General features: G+C 51.7%; 2 protein-coding genes across 2 annotated transcripts in view; one reads left to right on the top strand and one right to left on the bottom strand.

Annotated features, from left to right (window-relative positions):
• IGFBP7 (insulin like growth factor binding protein 7) lies at positions 1 to 18,197 on the top strand. Its single transcript, XM_074589611.1, has 5 exons — positions 1 to 501; positions 13,438 to 13,547; positions 15,058 to 15,174; positions 16,260 to 16,386; positions 17,969 to 18,197. Exons 1-5 carry the CDS (start codon positions 24 to 26, stop codon positions 17,986 to 17,988), a joined length of 852 nt encoding a protein of 283 aa, XP_074445712.1. The 5' UTR covers positions 1 to 23; the 3' UTR covers positions 17,989 to 18,197.
• POLR2B (RNA polymerase II subunit B) overlaps positions 18,143 to 20,313 on the bottom strand; it is a 20,011-nt gene continuing 17,840 nt past the window's right edge. The window contains exons 24-25 of the mRNA XM_074589606.1: positions 19,291 to 19,486; positions 18,143 to 18,393 (exon numbers count right to left, since the gene is read on the bottom strand). Coding sequence (XP_074445707.1) covers positions 18,304 to 18,393; positions 19,291 to 19,486 — 286 coding nt within the window. The 3' untranslated portion in view covers positions 18,143 to 18,303. The remainder of the gene's footprint in view (positions 18,394 to 19,290; positions 19,487 to 20,313) is intronic.

Genomic DNA, 20,313 nt, shown 5'->3' on the forward strand with positions numbered 1-20,313 from the left:
TGGGCGGGCGGCGCCGTGCCGCCATGCCGCCCTCCGCGCTGCTGCTGCCGCTGCCGCTGCTGCTGCTGCTGGCGGCGCTGGCGGTGCCCGCCCCGGCGGCGGCGGGGGGCTGCGGGCCCTGCGAGCCGGCGCGGTGCCCGCCGCTGCCGCCGCGGGGCTGCCCGCTGGGCCGGGTACGGGACGGCTGCGGCTGCTGCTGGCAGTGCGGCCGCGGCGAGGGCGAGGCGTGCGGCGGCGGCGGGGCGACCGGCGGACGCTGCGCCCCCGGCCTCGAGTGCGTGAAGAGCCGCCAGCGCCGCAAAGCCAAGGGCGGACCGGCCCCGGGACCCCCCTCCGCCGCCGGCCCTCCCGGTGTCTGCCTCTGCAAGAGCCGGTACCCGGTGTGCGGCAGCGACGGGCTCACCTACGGCAGCGGCTGCCAGCTCCGCGCCGCCAGCCTGCGCGCACAGAGCCGCGGCGAGCCCGCCATCAGCCAGCGCAGCAAGGGAGCCTGCGAGCAAGGTGCGCGGGAGATGCGCGGGGGGTGCGCGGGGCGGCGGCAGCCCGGGAGGGAGCGGGGCGGAGCGGGCGGCGGGCGCTGGTTGCGGGTCGGGGGATGGAGGCTGTGCCGTCCGACTTCACGGTGGAAAAGCTGGTCCGAAGCGCTCCTCGTGCCGGTTTATCCCATCCGGATGCTTATCTGTGAAGCCAAGGCGATTTCAAAACCACCTTAAATGGAGCTGAGAGTCCCCGGCGGGTGGTGCTGCCTAAACTTGGAGTAAGGCTTTAGACCAGACCCAGAAACGCAGAGAAACTCAGACACTCTCACTTGGCTTCCCGCTGTGCTGGAACTACGCTGCCCAGCTTCCCATTTGGGATGCTGTGGCATGGGACAAAAGGGTTGAGCTATCCAGGGGAGGGCTCGGCAGAGGAAGATTGCCAACAGTGAGAAAAGGAAATGATTAAATGGATGTGAAAGCCACAGAAATTCAGAGCCAACGTTCGCTGGCTTGCTTTGGTTCGAAATGAAAACAAGGAGCGACTTTCCTGTGAGCTGCTCGTAGCAGTTTGCACTTGCAGCATTTCCAACCAGGAGCTTGATTCTTCCCAAACTTTTGCTTAAGGGTGGTGCTCAATGAAGAAATTGTTCTGCTGCGGAGCATCTACTAGAAATCCTGGCTCCTGAGAGTGGGTTTTGCTGGGAGGGAGGGAGAGGGGTGGGATGCAGCACACAAGCCTTTTACTGAACTTCTCAAGGACAATGTTGCAGCACCAATGCTGTTTTGGTAGAGGAGTGTTTTCATAAACACAGTATGTGTAGGGTCACAACCTCCACCTCCTCCTTCTCTTTCTTCCCAGAACTGAGGCCAAGTATGTCTTGCAAAAAAATGTTTCTGAAACCCCGGTGGAAAGCGTGAAGGGCTGGGTGAGGACCGGGTTATGTACTTTGATGTTGCCCATTAAGTGCCCTGTGTGGCTTTTCACAAACCTAGTGCAAAACATCAGGCTTATATATTAGCCAGAAACACTGTGGTATGCTGATAACTCCTGAAGGGAAGGACCTTCAGCCCTCTGGCTAACGTGGGATGAGACAAGAACGGCCTCTGTTTGGGCCTCCGTCTAGCATTTGGAAGGAGCCTTTCCTGCCCAGCGGGCTCAGGAGACAGTCACAGCAGTCCTAAAAATACATGCTGCTTCTTGGCCCCGCCAGTCCAGACCAAGTGAGCAGATGTGTTTGAAAGATGTCTGAGGTCACGCTTCAGGTGCTTATTTGTGAAGAGGGCTGCCTTCTCACTTGTCTTGCCCAAAGTCACCCAGGAGCTCATGGCAAAGCAGGCATTGGTAGTCATACCAGTAAGCTGCTGCCCCAGCCCCAGTCAGGCTTTGACCCCGATTATGGAGACAGAGTTTGATAAGGTCAATGCAAACACGAGCCACCAGGCAGCATGGTGGGAGGCCACCGACCCGCCAGCCTCAAACAGCTCCCACGAGACTTTCTCCGTCCCCTGGCCATCACAGTGGCAGCTTCTCTGAAGAGCGTCACAGCGTGGGACAACCATTCCATGCACAAACTGCATCCTTTCCTTGGAGAAGGTCCCTTCTAGTGTGCAGATGTGCAGCGAGACACCTTTGCAGGCTGTTATCTGTTGTTTAAGAACTTTGCTGGAGCACGTGGTGCCGAAACACTGGCAAAATGTCCCCTCCTCTGTCACTCTGGGGAGCTGCTCTTCTTTTAGCTCCTGCTGCTGGGAGAGCTCTGACCCAGCATCTTGGGGAAGGGAGCAGGAGGGACGTGGGCTGCTCAGCAACAGTGTTGCAACTGACTCTTCCGAGACATTGCTGGACTGCATGAACCTTCCTTGTGCTGTGGACCTTCTTCTGGTGATATGCATCATTCTGTGGCTTGCAGCTGAGGCTGCGACTCAGCCCACACACATGGCAGACATCTGGAAGTATTTCTGTAGCCCTCAGGGCCTCCTGGCAGTTAGGACTGTTGGGTGGGGAGGGAAGGTATAATCTCTACATGGATTTTGAAAGAAAGGCGGGAGAAGACATCCATCCCATCGGGCCCGCAGGGTAGGGCCTCTTTCAGTATCTTTCCAGATAGGAGACAGCACTTTTCTGGGTTCCTAAAAGAACCTAAATGCTGTGGGAGTCGAAGAGTGGAAGTTCTGGCTTTGGCCATTTCCCGCCACAAAGAGATGTGATCTCCTTAAGGCGCTGTCTAGGGTGGGATCCTGCACAGGGAGACCACAGACAGGCAGGATCCTGCCTGCGTCAGTCACTTGCGTGACAGCTTTTGCACAGAAAGAAGTCCTTGTGGGACAGGGCACTTGGGCTTCCCACTCGTGGCAGATGGGCTCTGAGGTGTCTGCGTGTGCTCGCTGGACTATCAGGATCGTGTCCTTTGGGTCCAAGAGCGAGCAGCCTTTCAAGTCTGAGAAGAGATCCAGAAAAACATGTGTCCAGCAGCAGCTCTGTGTTTGATTGCTTGTTTTTTTTTCAAGTGGAGCTGGAGCGGGAGGGCTTGTTTTGCACATCCTATTTGAAAGCTTGTTCTCAGGAGGAGGAAACGTGGAGCTGTGACTGCCGTTGGCCTTTGCTGTCATCGGCAGGAAGGGCGGCAGCTGGAGATGGGGCATCCAGCAGAAGAAGGGAACGTGTCTGGGAACGGCTTCTTGTTAGGTGCTCCTCCTCACCCACCCTAGCGCTACGGTATGCTGGGGGTGTCACAGCAGGAGGCGGGACACGGACAGATGCAAATGGGGCAAATGCCGCCCATTTATCCCTTTCTTGATTCCTGCCACCATTTGCTCAAACCTCCCCTTCCAGGCAAGGTGGGAATGAGCCTTCCACAGCTGCCTCCTCTTCTGCCTTGAAATAACGTGCTTGGGACACAGGGATCGGCCACAACCAATTCAAAGACTTGGGCAATTAAAATTCCTTGGTTAACTGGGGTTGCATTTCATACCCTCTCCCTCACCTTGGCTCCCTCTCTGTCCCATACGTACCAGGTATTCAAAAGGCCTGGAGGGGGTATACCTGCTGGGAGGGACAGTCCTACTGATTTGTCGTAGATAACACCGTGTGGGCTTGCGTAGAGCCACCTGGAAACAAAGCACTCAGTTATAGAAGGCTTAACATGCAACATACTCCTTGAGACACACATCCTTTTCCACCGTAGATACATTTCCAAGGGGATAAAAGTTCAGTTAAAAAGATATTTGACAGTTTTTGCTTACTAAGAGATACTGCGCACCGACTGGGAACAACTTGGATGTTTCTTTGTTGTTCAATAGCAAAAGGAAGGAGCCAGTTCTTGGCCCTGCATAATTCGCCTTGACCTTGTCCTCAGGATTCTCTTTCTGCTGTTTGTTTCCCAGACCTCTTGAATCTCATGCCTGTGTTCTTTGTACAAAAATAGTGAAGCCATGCAGAAAAAGGTATTTCCGTCGCAGCCAAAACTTCCCGCTGGAGAGCAAAAGAAGACACAGTTGAGAAGAGTTTGAGAGGATGGAGATAACCCTTGCTGTACCCGCACTTGGCAGGTGCAGGGATCCAGCCAGTCCTTCCTGGATTCGGTTGCACGTGGACAGGACTGTTGGGAACAGCTGGAAAAAGGCACCCTCCTTGATTCCCAGCTCCTCGATGTTGCAGGGCTGCTGTCGGTGCTGTGTCAGCGGGGCACTGCAAAGCTGCCTGCCTTTGCTCTGGGGGGACCAGACGGCGATGCTGTGGTACTCCCTCCCGGCTGGGACCAGGCAGCAATCACAGAAATCACAGAGTGACAGGGGTTGGAAGGGACCTCTGGAGATCATCTAGTCCAACCCCCCTGCCGGAGCAGGGTCACCTAGAGCAGGTTGCACAGGAACGCGTCCAGGCGGGTTTTGAATGTCTCCAGAGAAGGAGACTCCACCACCTCTCTGGGCAGCCTGTGCCGGTGCTCTGCCACCCTCAAAGTAAAGAAGTTCCTCCTCATGTTGAGATGGAACTTCCTGTGTTCCAGTTTGTGCCTGTTACCCCTTGTCCTGTTGCCGGGCACCACTGAAAAGAGCCTGGCCCCATCCTCCTGACACCCACCCTTTAAGTATAAGTGTTGATGAGATCCCCCCTCAGCTGTCTTTTTTCCAGACTGAAGAGACCCAAATCCCTCAGCCTTTCTTCATAAGAGAGGTGTTCCAGTCCCCTAATCATCTTGGTAGCCCTTTGCTGTACCCTCTCCAGCAGTTCCCTGTCCTTCTTGAACTGGGGAGCCCAGAACTGGACAACAGCGATGCCGTGGTGCTCCCTCCTGGCTGGGCTGGTGCTGTGCCGTCATGCTTGCGCTCACAGCTGGCTCGGGGTTTGCCCGGCTCCTTGCCACTAGCCAGTAGCCGCATCCTGTCTCTACCCTCGTGCCCGGCAGCCTCTTTTGTAGCTAATCCCAGTACTGAGGCCAGGCAGGAGACGGATGCTGTGAAGTTTTTCATCTGCATTCCAGCATTGCCTTTAAATGGATTAGCCCTTTGCTCTCTCCCTATGAATATGCATAGCTACGCTTAAGTCTGCTGCCAGCTCTTGCAGGCAGGGCAGGCCCGGACGCAAAGCAGGAACCTGATGTCTGGTACAGGTGGCCAGAGGTGCCACCACTGGTGGTCCCCTCGGCAGGAAGCGAGGCCACCATAACAGCCGGGGCGCTGCCCTCGGCCACTGCCGTCACCCAGCTGTGCATGGATGTTCAGAAGAGCCTCTTACGCAGTCGGCGCCTTCAGTAATTTAGGCTGAAATTCATTTTGCAGTGCATGCACTGAGGCTGTTTACAGCCAGCTGGGACCTGGGGCGGGAGGAGCACGGTACCCACTGCCATGCAAAGCCAACTGGCATAAAGAATTAGGGTTGCGTGGCTCAGCTCAAGCCAGGCAGAAATACAGCCTCAAAGCACCAACCCCCATCAAAAAGCTGGAGGGATTTTTGGCATGATGAGCTCTCTGAGCTGAAAAATACCAGGCACGGAGTTGTTGCCAGCCTGTGCAAGAAGGGACAAATACCCCCAAGTGTCTCTTATCGTTAGCTACCAGCAAATACCTGCTTCGAGGGACATGTTGTGACTGCTGGAGATAACGCTGAAGTTGCCTCATTGCAGCCCAAAGGCCTTATTGTTTGAAGTCCCTGGTACTCGTCCCAGCGGAGTTGGGGTCTCCAGGTTGTTTTGCTGTTGTCAGTCAAGGCTTTGCCTTTCTTTTGTGCTCGCTTATCTCTCGGTGAAAGCCGAATGCTTGTTCTTGCCCAAACACAGGGTACCACAAAGCATCTCTCGGTGGACATCTGAGGACAGCATTTCACTCTTCAGGGAGCTGGTGCTGCTTTGTACCTACCTACAAAGACCTCCCACAGGTAGAAACTCGGGGCTTCTCTCTGTGAAGGGTAGATTTGCTGGCTCGCCAAGCAGCCTGCTTTATTTCTATTGATTTGAACGTGGCTTAAATCTCCGTGGCTCCATGAAAGTATTTTCCCAGTGCTGGGACCGTGCAGGGGCTTGTCCTTTGGTGATGAGGGCTCAGCACCTTGCAGAATCCATCCCGCAGGCTGCAGAGCTTATGAACAGCAGGACCAGGAGAGAAACTCGTTTAAAGCTGACTGTAACCAGCACTAAAGGATGCCTGGTCTGGGGACAGACATCCCAGTCATTGGAGCTGAGCTGTCCCCCCAGAGGGGTATCTTTTTGGCTTTCCAGAAGCCCAAACAGCATCCCTCCTAGAAGGGTTTTTTTGCTACCGTGACACCCACCAGCTCTGGGGCTCAGGAAAAGATGGGTGCAAGGTTTCTTGGCTGTCCACAGGGCTTAAAAAACGGGCTGATGGATGTAGGATCGTGGCTGCCAGGCTCTTGTGGATACTGACGGCTCCAGGGGCAAGTACACCCCCCCAAAGTCCTGCCACTTTCTCCCAGTGGTGGTTTTGCTTTGCTGGTGTCTCAGTGTCCCATAAAGCTGCATCTGCGCTCTGAATGAAGAGGTGCCGAGTTCCCACAGGTCAATTTTAAAAGAAGAAACATAAATCACATCTGTTGGCTCATTCCATCCAAATTCAGCTGTTGAGGCTTTGCCAGAAATGTTTTAGTTTGAGGGTGGTTTGTTGTTGTTTTTTTTAATCCACTGCCAGAGTAGATCAGAAACAGGGGATTTGGGGGGAAACTTTCTGGGAGATGGGAGACTGCTGTTATCACTGACGTTGGCTCATCTTCTCCTGATACAGCTGCCTTAAATTCAAAGGCTCCCAACTCTTTTAGACACCAGAGAGCACAGTCCGTATCTGATCACATTTTGCAAGAAACTCTTCTGGATTTGTGCATTTTAGTTAACAAGTGGCTTAGGCTGCTTTAGTTCTTTCCTCCCGTTCTTCCTTTCCTGGATTTTAAGGGGCTTAAAAGAATATCCGCATTCTATGCGTGCTTTCCTCTTTGCCGGGGAAAGAGAGATTTAGACAAGTTTTTGCTAAGTCATATGCGTTTGGAAATGAGCTGAATTCCCTAATTCTCCTGGGAAGCTGGCTTGGGTTTCTGCATTGTCTGGAAGTGGGGGTCTTGCAGCAGGGGCCTGCTACCTGCTTTCTCCCACTGCAGAGGAAAGGGATGTGTTTTTGCAGGTGGATGTCGCCAGCGTTTTCGTGCTGAGCAGAGCTGCAGAGGTGCACGCTGGGGTCCCACCTTTTGTTTTGTCCCGTGGGGTCCTTTCAGGTGGAGCGTGGTGCGGGGATGTGATCCAGCATGGAGCTTGCTTTTCCAGCACACTGTGCATTGGGATTTTGAGACAGAGTTTCTGGGACTGAAGCTTTATGCTGCTATTGTTAAAATCCATCTGTAACTTTGGGGTTTTCCACTGTTGTAGGATAGGCCATAAATTCCTCTTTAAAAGGCGTTTAGTTATGTGAGAAGGTTTTGGTTCACTGGAGCTTGAGTTTTTATGGTAACTGTGCTAAAATCTTATTAGGGAAGCTGTTTAATACATTACTTGGTAGCTCAGAGTCTTGTAGAGCACCAGTGTGCCAGGGACTACGCAAATACCTCCGCTACCCAAGAGGATCCCCATATTTCACCTGCGTCTTCATTCTCAATCATCATAGCGTATTAAAAATCACTAGGAAGGAATGATTACAGATCAGCAAATTCCTCCCTGTGATTGTTTTTTCTGTTGCTGGAAAGGCATGCTGTGTTTAAAAAAATGCGTTTAATCCTTTGTTGGGCTGAGCTTGATTGAGGTTCACACTAAATAGGAGATTACCGTGTAACGTGTCTAATCAGGTTGGACTTTTGGAAGCCCTACTTGCTTTGCCATGCATAAATGCTGCCATGCCTTGTTTCCGTGGCACCCACTGCAAGCTTTTCACATTCTCTCCAGGCTTTAGCTCACGGTCCTCCTTGTGCCATAATGACAGTTGTCTTAGTAAAACTGAGCCAAGGTCACGCGAAGAGAAGGGAGGTGGTGGTGGCCTCTATCAAGTTTCTTGATAGAGCTTGTCTGGGACAAAAAAAACCCAAATACACATCCAGATACGGCTGGGAAGCTGCGAGTGTGTTTGCAGAAAGCTACTGCCTGTTTGGCCCCAGGGACAGCATACTTCAGAGACTGGCAAAAGGAAGGGGAGGTGGGAAAAAAAAGGCATGACGGGAGGAAAAGACAGGAGAGAGGTTGACTTGAAGCAGTCTGATAGCAAGGGCAGTGTCATCTCCACTCAGAGGGCTTGGCCTTTCCGCATTTGGCTGTTTCTAGGGGTAAGCGTGGTTATAAGCTTGCAGCTGAGCTTCAGAGCGGCCTCGGCCATGTTGGTCTCCCCATCAGCCCAGTTTCGAGTCTGGGATTGCGTTGTGGATGCTGCTATATGCGGCAGAGAGAGAAAGGGCTTGGGGTTTTGTTCTTCGTAGTGCCGCCCTCTCCTCCCTCCCAGCCCATAGATGAACCCCACGGAGGACTGGTAAATATCCATATAAAGATCATGCACAATGTCTCTGAAGGCATCAAGGGTGGGATTTCCGGCTGCACCGGTCTGATCTGTGCTGAGCCCAGTGGCGTGGGAAGCAGGAGGAGGTCCATGGCCGATAGATGGTGGCCAGAGGCCCTGCCTCACGCTGTTACTGACTCAGTCTCAAGTCTTCAGGGCTTGGGGCAAAGCTGCGTTTGCATTTGCAGCCTTTCCAGGGTCACTGGGCTGTTGAGGTCTGAAGGGAGGCATCCGAACAGGCTCAGCATCCATCATCTCCTTTGGTCTGCATGTCTCGGAGCCTCTTTCTGTAACTGCTTAGTCTCTTCAAGGCCAGGTTAAAGAAGGCGGAGAAATGCCTTCCGAAAGAGGTAAAGGGGGAGACCAGAAGCTGGTTGCCCTTCCCATCTGCTGCTGCCTCTCTTGGAGCACTGACCTGGGAGGGAGCAGCTGAGGCCGTGCCAGCTAGAATGAGTAAATGCTGCTTACAGAAGGCTTCCCCTTCTCCATATAAAGTCATTTTGAAGGGAAAATACTTTCCCAGCAATTTAGGAGACTGGAGTGCATCTATTTTCAGACTTGCAAGCGCTTGTGAGGGTGGACAATGTCTAGCTTTTGCTTTCATTTGCTGTCTCACGGGGAGCGTTCCCAGCCCGGGTTTCATCCAGGGCTGTGGCACAGTGGCGCAGGAGGGCTGGCTGTGAATCAGGCTGGCACCCACGGAAGCTTCGGCGTGGGGTACACAGCTTCGTGTGTTCGTGGTCGGGACTTCCCATGCACACCCAAGCGCCAGGGCCCCCACATAAAGTACCCCACAGTGCTTAATGTTGCGCTTATTTCTGCCTTTAGTGACAAACCCGTAGCCCCCGTGATTTCACATAGAGTTACTGCTCTGCTTGCTGGAGTGTAATTTATTTGTGTGTGTGTGTGGACGCCAAAGGAAAATCAGGGAGGACCTGAGCTGTGGTAGACCACCGTGGTACCAGCGAGGGGCGGCTGGGTGGGCTGGGAGATGCCAGGTCTCTGCCTGCTGCGGCTGGGCAGAGGAGAGGTGCCCAGGGTGGGAGGGGTGTCGGGACCAAATGCCACATGATAGATAGCCTCATCGAGGAAGTCACAGGCTCTGCTGCATGCTCCTGCAGCAGAAAAGCGCCTGCAGTAACAGCAATGGGAACTCCTCTCTGGCTGCTGCTTTTGACATAATGCAGGCTGTCAGCTCCCTGTGATCTGCAGAAAAACACAATCCCTGTGCGTTCGGGCTCCTCTCCCGGGGTGAATGAGCTCGCCCGGCTCTGTAAATAAGCCCCTTCCCGGATCAGGGAGAGCCATTTGTCTGAGGAACAATGGGCAGAGTGGGGAGGAAATGCCTGAAGTGTCTGCGGAGAGCAGCTGATCTCCATCAACAGCCTGCGATGTCCTCTTGGCCAAGGAGCTCCGGCACAGCCAGGGCAAGTACCGGCAGGGAGCGTCCTGTACATCCACGGTGCCCCTGGCTCAGTCCCCGGTGGGGAGCAGAGACCACTCAGACACGTTGATGCGGGGAGGATCTCTGGTCTTGGTGACCATTTCCATCAGCAGGTGCAACCTGCAAGCCCAAAGGAAGTGGAAGGAGAAGCATTCCCCGTTGGGGGCAGCACTGCAAGTAGAGCAACAAGCCCTGTCAGATGCAGGCTGTAGGACAAGGGGCAGGGGTCTCCTTGCTGGCGGGAGTCAAGTCACCTGCTCGGTACAAGGTGGGCTTGTTTCCAGTCCTGGTGGCCTTGCTGCCTTCACAAGGACCCCTGAGGCAAGAGGGATGACTTGCAGGAGAGAAGGTCCTCACATCCTCTGAAGTCCCCGCAAGGCTCAGGCATCCCCTGCCTCTCCTGTTGTGCTGGGTTGCTGTGTCCCCTGCCCATCTCTGTCTGCTTTGGGGGACCGTGGGAGAGAGCGCGAGTGGGACCAGCGCAGGCAGTGAGCAGGGTGGCTGCCATGCACCCGGGTGTCAGCCGGCAGTGGTGGGAGTCTAACTGCTGCTGTGGTTCGACTTCAAATCTGCTGACTTCTTGGCCTTTCTCATTTATTTTTAGTGGAGGAAGAAGCCCAGCTCTAGAGTTTTGGCTGTCTGGATTTAAGTCAAATATCCCGAGAGACCACGCTGACTCTTCCCATGACACTGTTGCATCTTTCGGGATGTGTATTCCCTCCCGGCCTCAGGGCTGTGCCGGATGGAGGCGGAGGCCTGTGAATGCTCCCAGTTCCTTTTTGCAGGCAAAGTCAGCCTCTCACATTCCTCCTGGTTGGATCAGGATGTACATCCCGAGCTGGGGGTTGCCTCGTTACGGCCAGGCTCTCGCTGTGCTGTGCCAAGCCAGATGGAGCTTCGCTGTGAAGCTGCGCAGGCAATTCCCCTTTCCAGGGAAGATAAACAATTTCTCCTTGCCCAGGAGGAGGGTAGAAATTCTCTCTCGCTTTTCCCCTGCCAGCAGTTTCTGCAGAAAAATCCTGGTGTGACCTGGTCCTGGCAGGACGAGCAAAATGTCCAGGGGCAGAGGGTGTCCAGACCCTTGGTACAGGGGGAAGCTCAGCGTCAGCCCAGACTGTGACACTACGGGCAGTGGATTTCGTGCTGTGTTGAATGCTGCTGGTTCCCAACCAGGGGAGAATTGAGCCAGGTCCTGGAAGAGCGTAACGCCGTAAAATCCACTTGGCTTTTAACATAAGAATCAGGATCTCTCCTTTTCTGCGGTGGTCATTTTGGGGCAGCTGTGTTTCTCCTGCCTCATGGAGAACCCCAGCAACCGGTGAGGAGGAGGACGGTGTCAACAGTGGCAAATGTGGCCCTGCCTCTTGGGGACAGCTCTGCCCGAGAAAGGGCACCTTGCCCAAGGAGGGTTTCTCATGGCCGGAGCAGAAGGTGGTGGCAGCAGCAGGCTGTGCTGGGCGCACATCAGCCGGAGGTCCGTGCAGAGCATGGTGTGAGCTGAGCAGCCTGGGGACATTCGGATCCCACTGGAGCCGCCAAGTGCCGTATTGTTCAAGGAACACCAGGAAAAGGGAGCCAGGCAGTGCTTGGGTGCCAGCCCCATGGGTCACCCCCCTGTACTACGCTACGGTGGTGCTCAGGGGAACAAACCCCAGTGGGGTGTTGTGCAGTGCCTGGAGGGACAGACCTGCTCTGGGCCACCTGGAGCAAGGATAGCTCCAGAACCCTTCCATACGGGAAAAGGTGCTGTGACTCCGACACACCCCTCTCCTGGCCAGCGCACAGGAATCAGTCCAGGCAGCAACACAACCAAGAACAGGATAAGCGATGTAATGAAATGCTGCTGAAATACTTTTCTCAGCGGAGAGATTCAGTCCTGTGCAGATGAGGAACACCTGGGTTGTGATGTCTGCCAGGAAACCAGCCCTACTGATCATTAGGTGTGGTTTTAACCATCGCCTGCAGCTACGCATAAAAACTCCCTGCTTCTACACAGCTGCCTTCTGTTAAAACCAGGACTGGGATAGCTCTGTAACAGAGAATTTGGACACCCCTGGCCTCTTAGTGGCTTCCCACCAGCAGGTCGTGTACAGTCATTCCTGGAGAGGGAGGTCTCAGAAAAGATCCCTGGGAGAGATCTCTGTGATCCCACCAGCTGCTCGGGAGTGGGGAGCCACCTCATCATCCCTTGTGCTAAGACAGAGGCATGGCTGATGTCCTCTGGCTGGTGATACCAGTGTGAATCTTCCCCCAGATCCCAAGGAGGAAAAAAGACACCAGCTTTCTGCTGGAAGGTGTTTGTGCAGTGGGATGCACCCGAAACCTGCTCCCTGCCACCTGCAAGAGGGCTGCAAGGCAGAGTGCATGTGCAGGGATGGGGTCAGTCATATTCAGGACCCCAGAAGGAGCATCAGGACCCAAATCTGCCCCTCTTCTATGGGGCTGGGAATGAGCCATGGTCTGTGAGCCAGCATACCCAGGGGCTTCGGTCAGGCTGGCTCTGGAGTACTTGTTCGCATAGGAAATGCCTTCTCCTGGTGGAGCCTAATGGGAGCTTCAGTTTCCTGTTACTGCCTGCATCTTCAGAGCAGAAGGGGAAAATATGCTGTGTTCTTCAACTATCAGTAAGTGGAAATAAACACTATGTGCTCCTTTGGTCTGCACTTCCCATTGTGGGGAATTAATAGCTGCATTTTGCAAAACAGCTCCACTGAAGAGGGACTGAACAGAAAAGGTCATTCTTCTGTTCCTGGGATATGGGTTACGTCTCCAACATTTCCCAGCCTGAGGGGTAAACATCTTTGCCAGATCTGCAAAACAGCTCTGTTCCCATCTGGCTTTGGAAACAACTCCCTGTTTAACCAGGGATTGGAGCTCTTTGGGGAAAAAGGAGCTCTGCATTCACCTGGTCCCTTCCTGGACGACCCCCGCCAAGGAGAGCTCTGCCACCCTCCAACCAGCCTCCTTTGGCTGGACATTGCACACAGGTAAAACAGGTAGCCATCTGCCACGGGCTCTGCTGCAGAATAAAATCGTGGTGGGAAAAAGGACACTGCAAAGCTGGCCGAGCTCCCCTGTGGCATGGGAGAGTGAGTGGGACCCAGCCTGTCTCTTCGGGGGTCCTTTGCTCCACGCCAGCTGAGTGTCAACCGGGCGCTTGGTGGTTGCACGGTGAGCAAAGGCAGCAATTCGTAATGTCCTTCTCCATCCCTAAGAGAACAGAATACAAACACTGTCCTGCCCCTAACCTCAGTCTTGCAAGTAGATGGACTGATCACCTGAACTGCTCAACACTTGAGGTTCCATTTGGGACAAATGTCCATCAGCCTGAAGAGTTTAAGGTCGGATGCGTGTGTAGCTTTGGAGAGGGAAGTACCGTGATGTGGGATCAGTCCAGTAAGCTTCGCTCCAAGCAGGCCCCCCCCCTTCACCTTATCCTCCAAACCCATCAGAAGTGACTGGCTCCACTTAAAAGGCAAGCACGGAGACTGGCTTGCAGTCACTTGGTGCTTAAAAGCATTTCTCCCCTTTTTGCAGGACCCTCCATTGTCACCCCTCCTAAGGACATCTGGAATGTGACAGGAGCACAGATCTACCTGAGCTGTGAAGTCATGGGCATCCCAACCCCTGTCCTCATCTGGAACAAGGTAAGGGCCCTGCTAGGAGCTCTTGGGACATAGCAAACCTGAGGCAGCTGAAACTGCCTGGTAAGCCTAAAGGCCATAGCAGATCCCTCCTTAGAAACACGCATCTTTGATGAGTTCTCCCATCTGTGCAGTTCTGTCCAGCCCCAAACATCTGACTGTGCTTAATCTTTGTCTAAACTCTTGTTGATCCCAAGGCAGAACAGGAGCTTGTGTTTCTCTTGGTAGCACCTAGTATTCAGAGCACGCAGGGAAAAAGTCCCTTTACCTGCTGTCGTGCTGCTGACGGCGGTCTCTGAGGTGGGTGGACGCAGGTCACCCACATGGAAACCCCATGGGGCAGTTCTCTCTGGTAATGTGCTGATTTTGGCAGCGTCCTGGTAATGCCTGGCTTAGGGCAGAGAGGATCCTCGCCATGGGGCTGAGAGCCACTGCATGGCCTCTGTAGCCTCTTCAGATGCCACAGGTTTGTGGACGCTTGGGTCTTAAAATTAAGCTGAAACAATACTAGACTAACGATAATACAGAGAAAAAAAATAGATTGGCCCAGAGATTGCTCTGTTCTGAGGCAGCAAACTCTGCTCATAAGGGTCCCAGAGCAAACTCTCGGGTGAGCATGCAATGTAGGCATGTTGACCCAGGCTGCATTTTTTGCTTGTTTACAAGCAGATGCCATGTTTACACTGACCGTCAGTGCTGCTCTGCTTTTCCTGCCTCTTCCTCACAGCCGAGAGACGGCTTGACCTGGTGGTAACACGGGCTGAGCACCACTTATCCCATGCTGTCCTCCGGGCCCAGACGCGCAGGGCTGTGCTGCTGCTCTCTCATCGATGCTGTCCCCACCAGGAGGGACGGCCTGGTTTGCTGCAGCTGAAAGCTACAGGGCTGCTGGTTGCCTGTTGGGAAGAGCACAGGTCACGCAGGGAGAGCCCATTCCAGGAGCAACGTGCAGACACTCGGTTCACTGCTGCTGCCATGCGAAAAAGCCTGATCGTCAGGAAAGTTGCGGGGGAGCATGCCCAAACAAGGACAACAGTCAGCTCCTGCTGTCCCAGCAGTCCCAAGCCAGAAGGCAGCTGCTCGAGCCTGCTGACCTGGATTGATGTACAGCTACCAGCAGCTGCAGGCAGCCGAACCCTCCTCCTTGTTCAGCACGGGCACCATTTGATGGGCTAAACACACCTTTGGGAACAGGCACAAGGGTTCAGCGAGACCAGGCCAGTGCAGGGCATGTTTGCTCACCCCACTGCCCAGCACCATCCACACCAGTCAGCTGTGCTGTTCTCTCCCTTCCTGCTGAGGCAAGGGCAGCGCAGCCCCCCTGCAGGCGCTGAGGCGACGGGGTAGTACACGGAAGATAAGGTAGAATCCTGTCACTAGAAAAAATACTGCTACTGCACAAAACGCATTCATGCAAAAATAGCGTTGACGCTGTCTGTGTGCAGGTATGGTCCTAACAGCTCCAGCATAAATAAGCCCCAGCGTTCTCACACCTTTCTACCCTTCTGTTTAGATAATTCGGGGACAGTATGGCGTCCAGAGGATGGAGCTTCTGCCGGGGGATCGGGAAAACTTGGCCATCCAGACCCGAGGGGGCCCCGAGAAACACGAAGTGACTGGCTGGGTGCTTGTAAGTACTTTGTGTATGCACAGAGCTGCACGAACAGTACAGAGAGTACAGAGCAGTTTTCAAACAACTCATGAAGGAAGAGCCGTACAGAAGACACATGGCAACAGACAGGGCGTTTAGAGGAAAACAACCTGTGTGAATTAGACACCAAGGGGAAGGGTGGCAGCTGGCTCCAGCCTTACCCGTTGCAGTTTTTCACCTCTGTTTAGCATGCAGTAGAAGCATGCATTCTATGATGAGAGAAGGTGAGACTTTAATAAAAGATCTCATTATGTTCTTACTTTCCTGCTGCCATTGGTGGGAAGGAGACCCTCTCCGTGTCTAGGAAGGAATCAGTGCAAAGGCGAGGCATCCCTAAGAAAATCCCACAGCTGAGGAGCCCTTACAGATCTGGCAGAACTGTCCTTCCCTCAGTGAAGCACAGCACCTGCTTGAGAATAGCCCAGTGCAGAAGCCAGCTCTCGCGCAACAGACTTGCTGAGCTGCAGGAGTTCCTGCAGGCTAATTGGTGACCGCCACACGTGGGAGGGAGCTGCTGTGCATCCCAGTAAGGGAATTGCAAGTATGATAGCACCCAGCTGCAGAGAAGTTGGCAGCAGGGGAGCACAGCTCAGGGTGTTGGTTCCTGCACCGCTTGTAAAAGTGGAGGTGGAAAAAAGGAGAAGGAAAGGTTTGAGCAGATGATTTTGCCAAACTGACTGACTGGATGCAGCATGTTGTAGGAAGGCTTTTTCTTCCCGGCCTCCCTCCCCCTACACTGCTCTGACACATCTCCAAACTAAGTAAACAATAAAAGACAAGGAGGGAATGTTATAACACGCTTAATTTGGCCCAGCAGAGAAGAAGGTTAGTCTGACCTACAGGAGTGGGTGCTTGTCTCCCTTACTGGAAAGGGCCACCGCAATCTGAACCAGACTGTTGAGAGCAGGTAGAAGAAATCATGCAGTCAGTGTGGTCCCTAAGGATTAACTGCTACTTCATGCACTCCGTTAATCTCATTATGCCTCAAGCAATTAACAAGTTACATAAGGTACCTTATGCACAGGATACTTACTGGGGGATGGGGGGGCTGTTTCTTCCCCTAGATATCTCCTCTGAGCAAAGAGGATGCTGGAGAGTATGAGTGTCATGCATCAAACGCCAAAGGAGAGGCAACAGCTTCTGCAAAAATCCACGTTGTGGAAACTCTGCATGAAATAGCCCTGACCAAAGGTAGGTAGTGTGGCTGAACACTCAGCAGCTCTTTCCCCTAACAGTTTACTCAGTTATTTGATACAGAAGAACCACCTCTGTTTAATGCTTTCTGAAAAAAAAAAATGCACACTAGAAATATCAGTCAACATGCAGCTTTTACTGGGTTTGGCAAAACATTCCCAGCAAATCTCAGCTGCTGGAATTCTCAAGGGATTATTAAGTAACACCCCAAGTGCTGTGAAGTACTGGAGATTAAGATACCAAATGAAAAACACCTTTTGGGGTTTTTTACAAAGCAACTTTCAGTGGTTTTCCAGCCCTAGATTTGTATCGTCCTTTCAGCATTCTCTGGACACTTCCAAACCTGCCCATCTCTCCTAGGAGCAGTATTGGCACAACCAGCACCAAGACAGAGGGGGAACTTCAACCACTAAATTCCTGCCAAGTTCCTGCACCTCATTATTATTCCCCATCCTGGAAACATCCTAGTCCCTGCCATTCTTTCTGTATGCTAGAGTGTCAAACCGGGGAGGGGACAGATATGCCACAGCAAGCCTTTAGGCAAGACCTGAAGCCTTTACCCTCCAGCCCTCAGCCAGTTTTCAAACCCAGGTCCCCTTTGCCAGGCTGCATGCAAAGTGGATGGCAAACCAACACCCTCATTCCAGCTGCAAAGAGGACGGCTTACTACCACGGCCGCATGGGCTTTGGAATAAATACAGAGAGCTGGAACGGTAACCATAGCCATGCTAGAAGCAGAGGCACTGGGAACAAATCATCCAACTAGAGAATACTGTGCTGCCCAAACCCACTTTTAGACATAATCCTTAATTTTAATCCCAGTAGCTTTATCCAAACTATACAGTCTTGACTTCCCTGAATAGCTGAAAGACTTCTTTTATGAGAATATTAACAGCACCTGGCATTGAAGTAAGAGCATAAGATGAATCCCAGTATCACTAATGCACAGGAACCTTGCTAAAGGCTTTTTAGGCTAGTCTCTAATCCCCTCCTTTTCAAACATCTTGTTTATAGATGTGAATGAAATTGAGTTCTACCAAGTCGTGCCATGAGCAGCACACTTATACCCCAGAATAGGAGATGTTCCCTCCCCCTCTCACAGTAACTCTGCTGCGAGGTTGTAGTACTGCCTGCATTGCCTCATGGTTTATTTCTTAGACACACATCACATCTTACAGCTGTTTCTTCTCAGCTGTAGGAAAGCCCTCAAGTAAGCATGCTGTAGCTAAGCAATAAGCTGGCGGTCCACAACTACTTAAAGTAAATTGATAACATTAATGGAACAAACTGTCAGATGCAACAGGCTCCTCCATAACTACAATGCTACGCAGTTAGGGAGTGTGTTGTCCCTCGTCCAGATGATCTCAGCACAGAAAAATGCCATCTATTACCATCCCCCTGCTGCTGTGGTCCTGCAGTAGGGAAGGAAGGAAGGGAAGAAGGAAGGAGGGTCAGGACTGCATTGTCAGGTCTTGCTCCCAGTATAGACTCAGAAAACTCACACGCTGTGCTACTGCCCAGGTTGTGATATTACCCCTTGGAACAGTACGGAGCGTAACATGTTTTTGTTTTTCCACAGATGATGGTGCGGAGCTGTGATGTGAGGACTTTCACTTACGCACAGTTTTAAATAAGTACTTCGGAGAGCTGTAACTTCTGGCTTTTTCTAGCACACTAATCGATCCCTCTTAACTCCCTTACTCTTTGATTACTGATTTGCTTGTGCACTTTCAGATACACAGAGACTCACAAGTTTGATTACAAATTTTAATTCTATTTACAGGAAATAAACATACCTTTGAACAGCACATAGCAGATGAGTAAAACTGTATTTTAAACGCGACCTACACAAAATGAAACAAAACTTGAGCACTTCAGTCTCATCTTTTTTTTTTTTTTAAAAAAAAAAAAGGGCTACACACTCATCATACGAGGTGCAATACTCATAGACATCAGTTCTTGGAAGAGGAGTTTGCAGGCATAGGGCATCCGAACCAAAGATATCTGGAAAGAGATTTCAAAAGGCTTGTGATAAGCACTCTGAAAGCATCAGCTTCCACCACCCTCTACACAAATAACTTGCTCAAAAGTGAATCTGAAGTTATTCATGAAAGCATTTAACAAGAATTGCTCACAGACAGTAACAAAGCAAGAGGGAAGGCCAGACTGTCTGTAGAAGCTACACAGCAGCTATCTCAAAGACAACATCAATGATAAAACCTGCAGCCAAGTGATTTGATCTTAAACAAGAGCCATTTAACAAGGGAACACATGCGTAGTAAAGTGTGCCTGATATGCAGTAAATGCAGTTAAGATTTCCAGCACACAGCTCTTCAGTAACCCAAATGCCATTGTTAGAGTTGCAGCAGTCAGTCCCTAGCACAAGAACAAGCCTGTTTAAGGCAACTTATTTTTATCTCTGCTGACACTCTCCTTTGACATAGTTCTGTAACCAAGCACACACTATAGAACTTTTTTATTTTAAAAAAAAAAAAAAAAAAAAAAAGTGCAACACAAAAGACCTCCCTTGGGGACCCAGCTCTGAAACCATAAATATCTTCATGGGGACAGTCACAAGGACAATGGCTCTAAATTCCTGTGATTCTGCGTTTTACTTCTAAAAATAAGCTCTCAAATGTTTACTTTTAAAGCCTATGAAAACACTGCACTGCAAAATACTTGAACAGCATTTCCTGCCAAGCGACAAGCCAACACTGTAAAATTAATAAGGAAACATCCAAATTAACTAGGGCACTATAAACACTTATAACAGTTATTAAACTAAAATAGCAATTGCTCTGGTGCTTCTTTAAATATTTACTTCCCTATCGTCCTGTTCACCCGAGTAGCATTTCCTCTTACCCACAAAGAGAAACACTGGCTGATGAAAACCAGACGTACCTGAGTTTTATTACGGCATCCCCGGCATTCATAGGTGTGAGTCCTTGTGTTTGCAATCGCCATGATGCCACAGAGGTTACAGACATGGACTTGGTACGGGTCTGAAGCTTCAAACAATCTTTCTCTCAAGAACTGGGCTGCTCCATGAGCAATCTGGCAATCTCGTTCCATTTCTCCAAAACGAAGGCCACCATCACTGAAAAAAGGAAAAGAAAAAAGGAGAAAACATCAACTTTTGAGTCCATTGGCAAAATACATCAGTTCTTCTTGGTGGAACAAGCAACTTAGCAGAAACACAACAGCAGTATTACAAGGCAAGAGTAAAGCTGTGCATTAATTCTCCTCTAACACCTCAGAATAAAACTATTAGGGAGAATGCAAACACAATCATTTGTAACTGCTGCTGAGCATTTCAAAAGCAGATCTCAGACAGATAACAACCATGCACAACCGTATAGTAAAATGAGGTAAACAATTAAATCATTCTCTACTTGTCTGTGGTGGGTTTAACCTTGGCTGGCTGCCAGATACCCACCAAGCAGCTCTCTTCACCGCCCCAAGTTGACAGGACAGGGGGAGAAAATAAGATGGAAAAGCTCGTGGGTCAAGATAAAAAGAGGGAGATCGCTTACCAATTACCATCATTGGCAAAAAAGACTCAGCATGGGGAAAATCAGTTTAATTTATTGCCCATTAAAAATGGAGCAGGATGGTGAGAAAAAAGACAAAATTAAAAACATCATCTCCCCTACCTTTGTCCTAGGCTCAACTTAACTCTTTCATTCCCAACTCTCCTCCCCTCCCTGTGATCACAGAGGGAATGGGTGTTGCAGTCAGCGCATAACAGTTCCTCTCTGTCACTCCTTCGTCCTCACGCTTTTTCCCTGCTCCAATGCATGGTCTCTCCCATGGGAGAGTCCTTCACAAACTGCTCCAGCATGGGCCCTTCCCACGGGGTACAACCCTCCAGGAACAGATTGCTGCAGCATGGGTCCCCCACAGATCACATCTCCTGCCAGGAGC

The sequence above is a fragment of the Larus michahellis genome, chromosome 5 (genome assembly GCF_964199755.1).
Source record: "Larus michahellis chromosome 5, bLarMic1.1, whole genome shotgun sequence".
NCBI lineage: Eukaryota > Metazoa > Chordata > Aves > Charadriiformes > Laridae > Larus > Larus michahellis.

Coding starts and splice junctions, on each gene's coding strand:
- IGFBP7 (XM_074589611.1), top strand. CDS start 24: ATGCCGCCCTCCGCGCTGCTGCTGCCGCTGCCGCTGCTGCTGCTGCTG. Junction 13,548..15,057: donor CTGTCCTCATCTGGAACAAG/GTAAGGGCCCTG, acceptor CCTTCTGTTTAG/ATAATTCGGGGACAGTATGG. Junction 15,175..16,259: donor AAGTGACTGGCTGGGTGCTT/GTAAGTACTTTG, acceptor TTCTTCCCCTAG/ATATCTCCTCTGAGCAAAGA.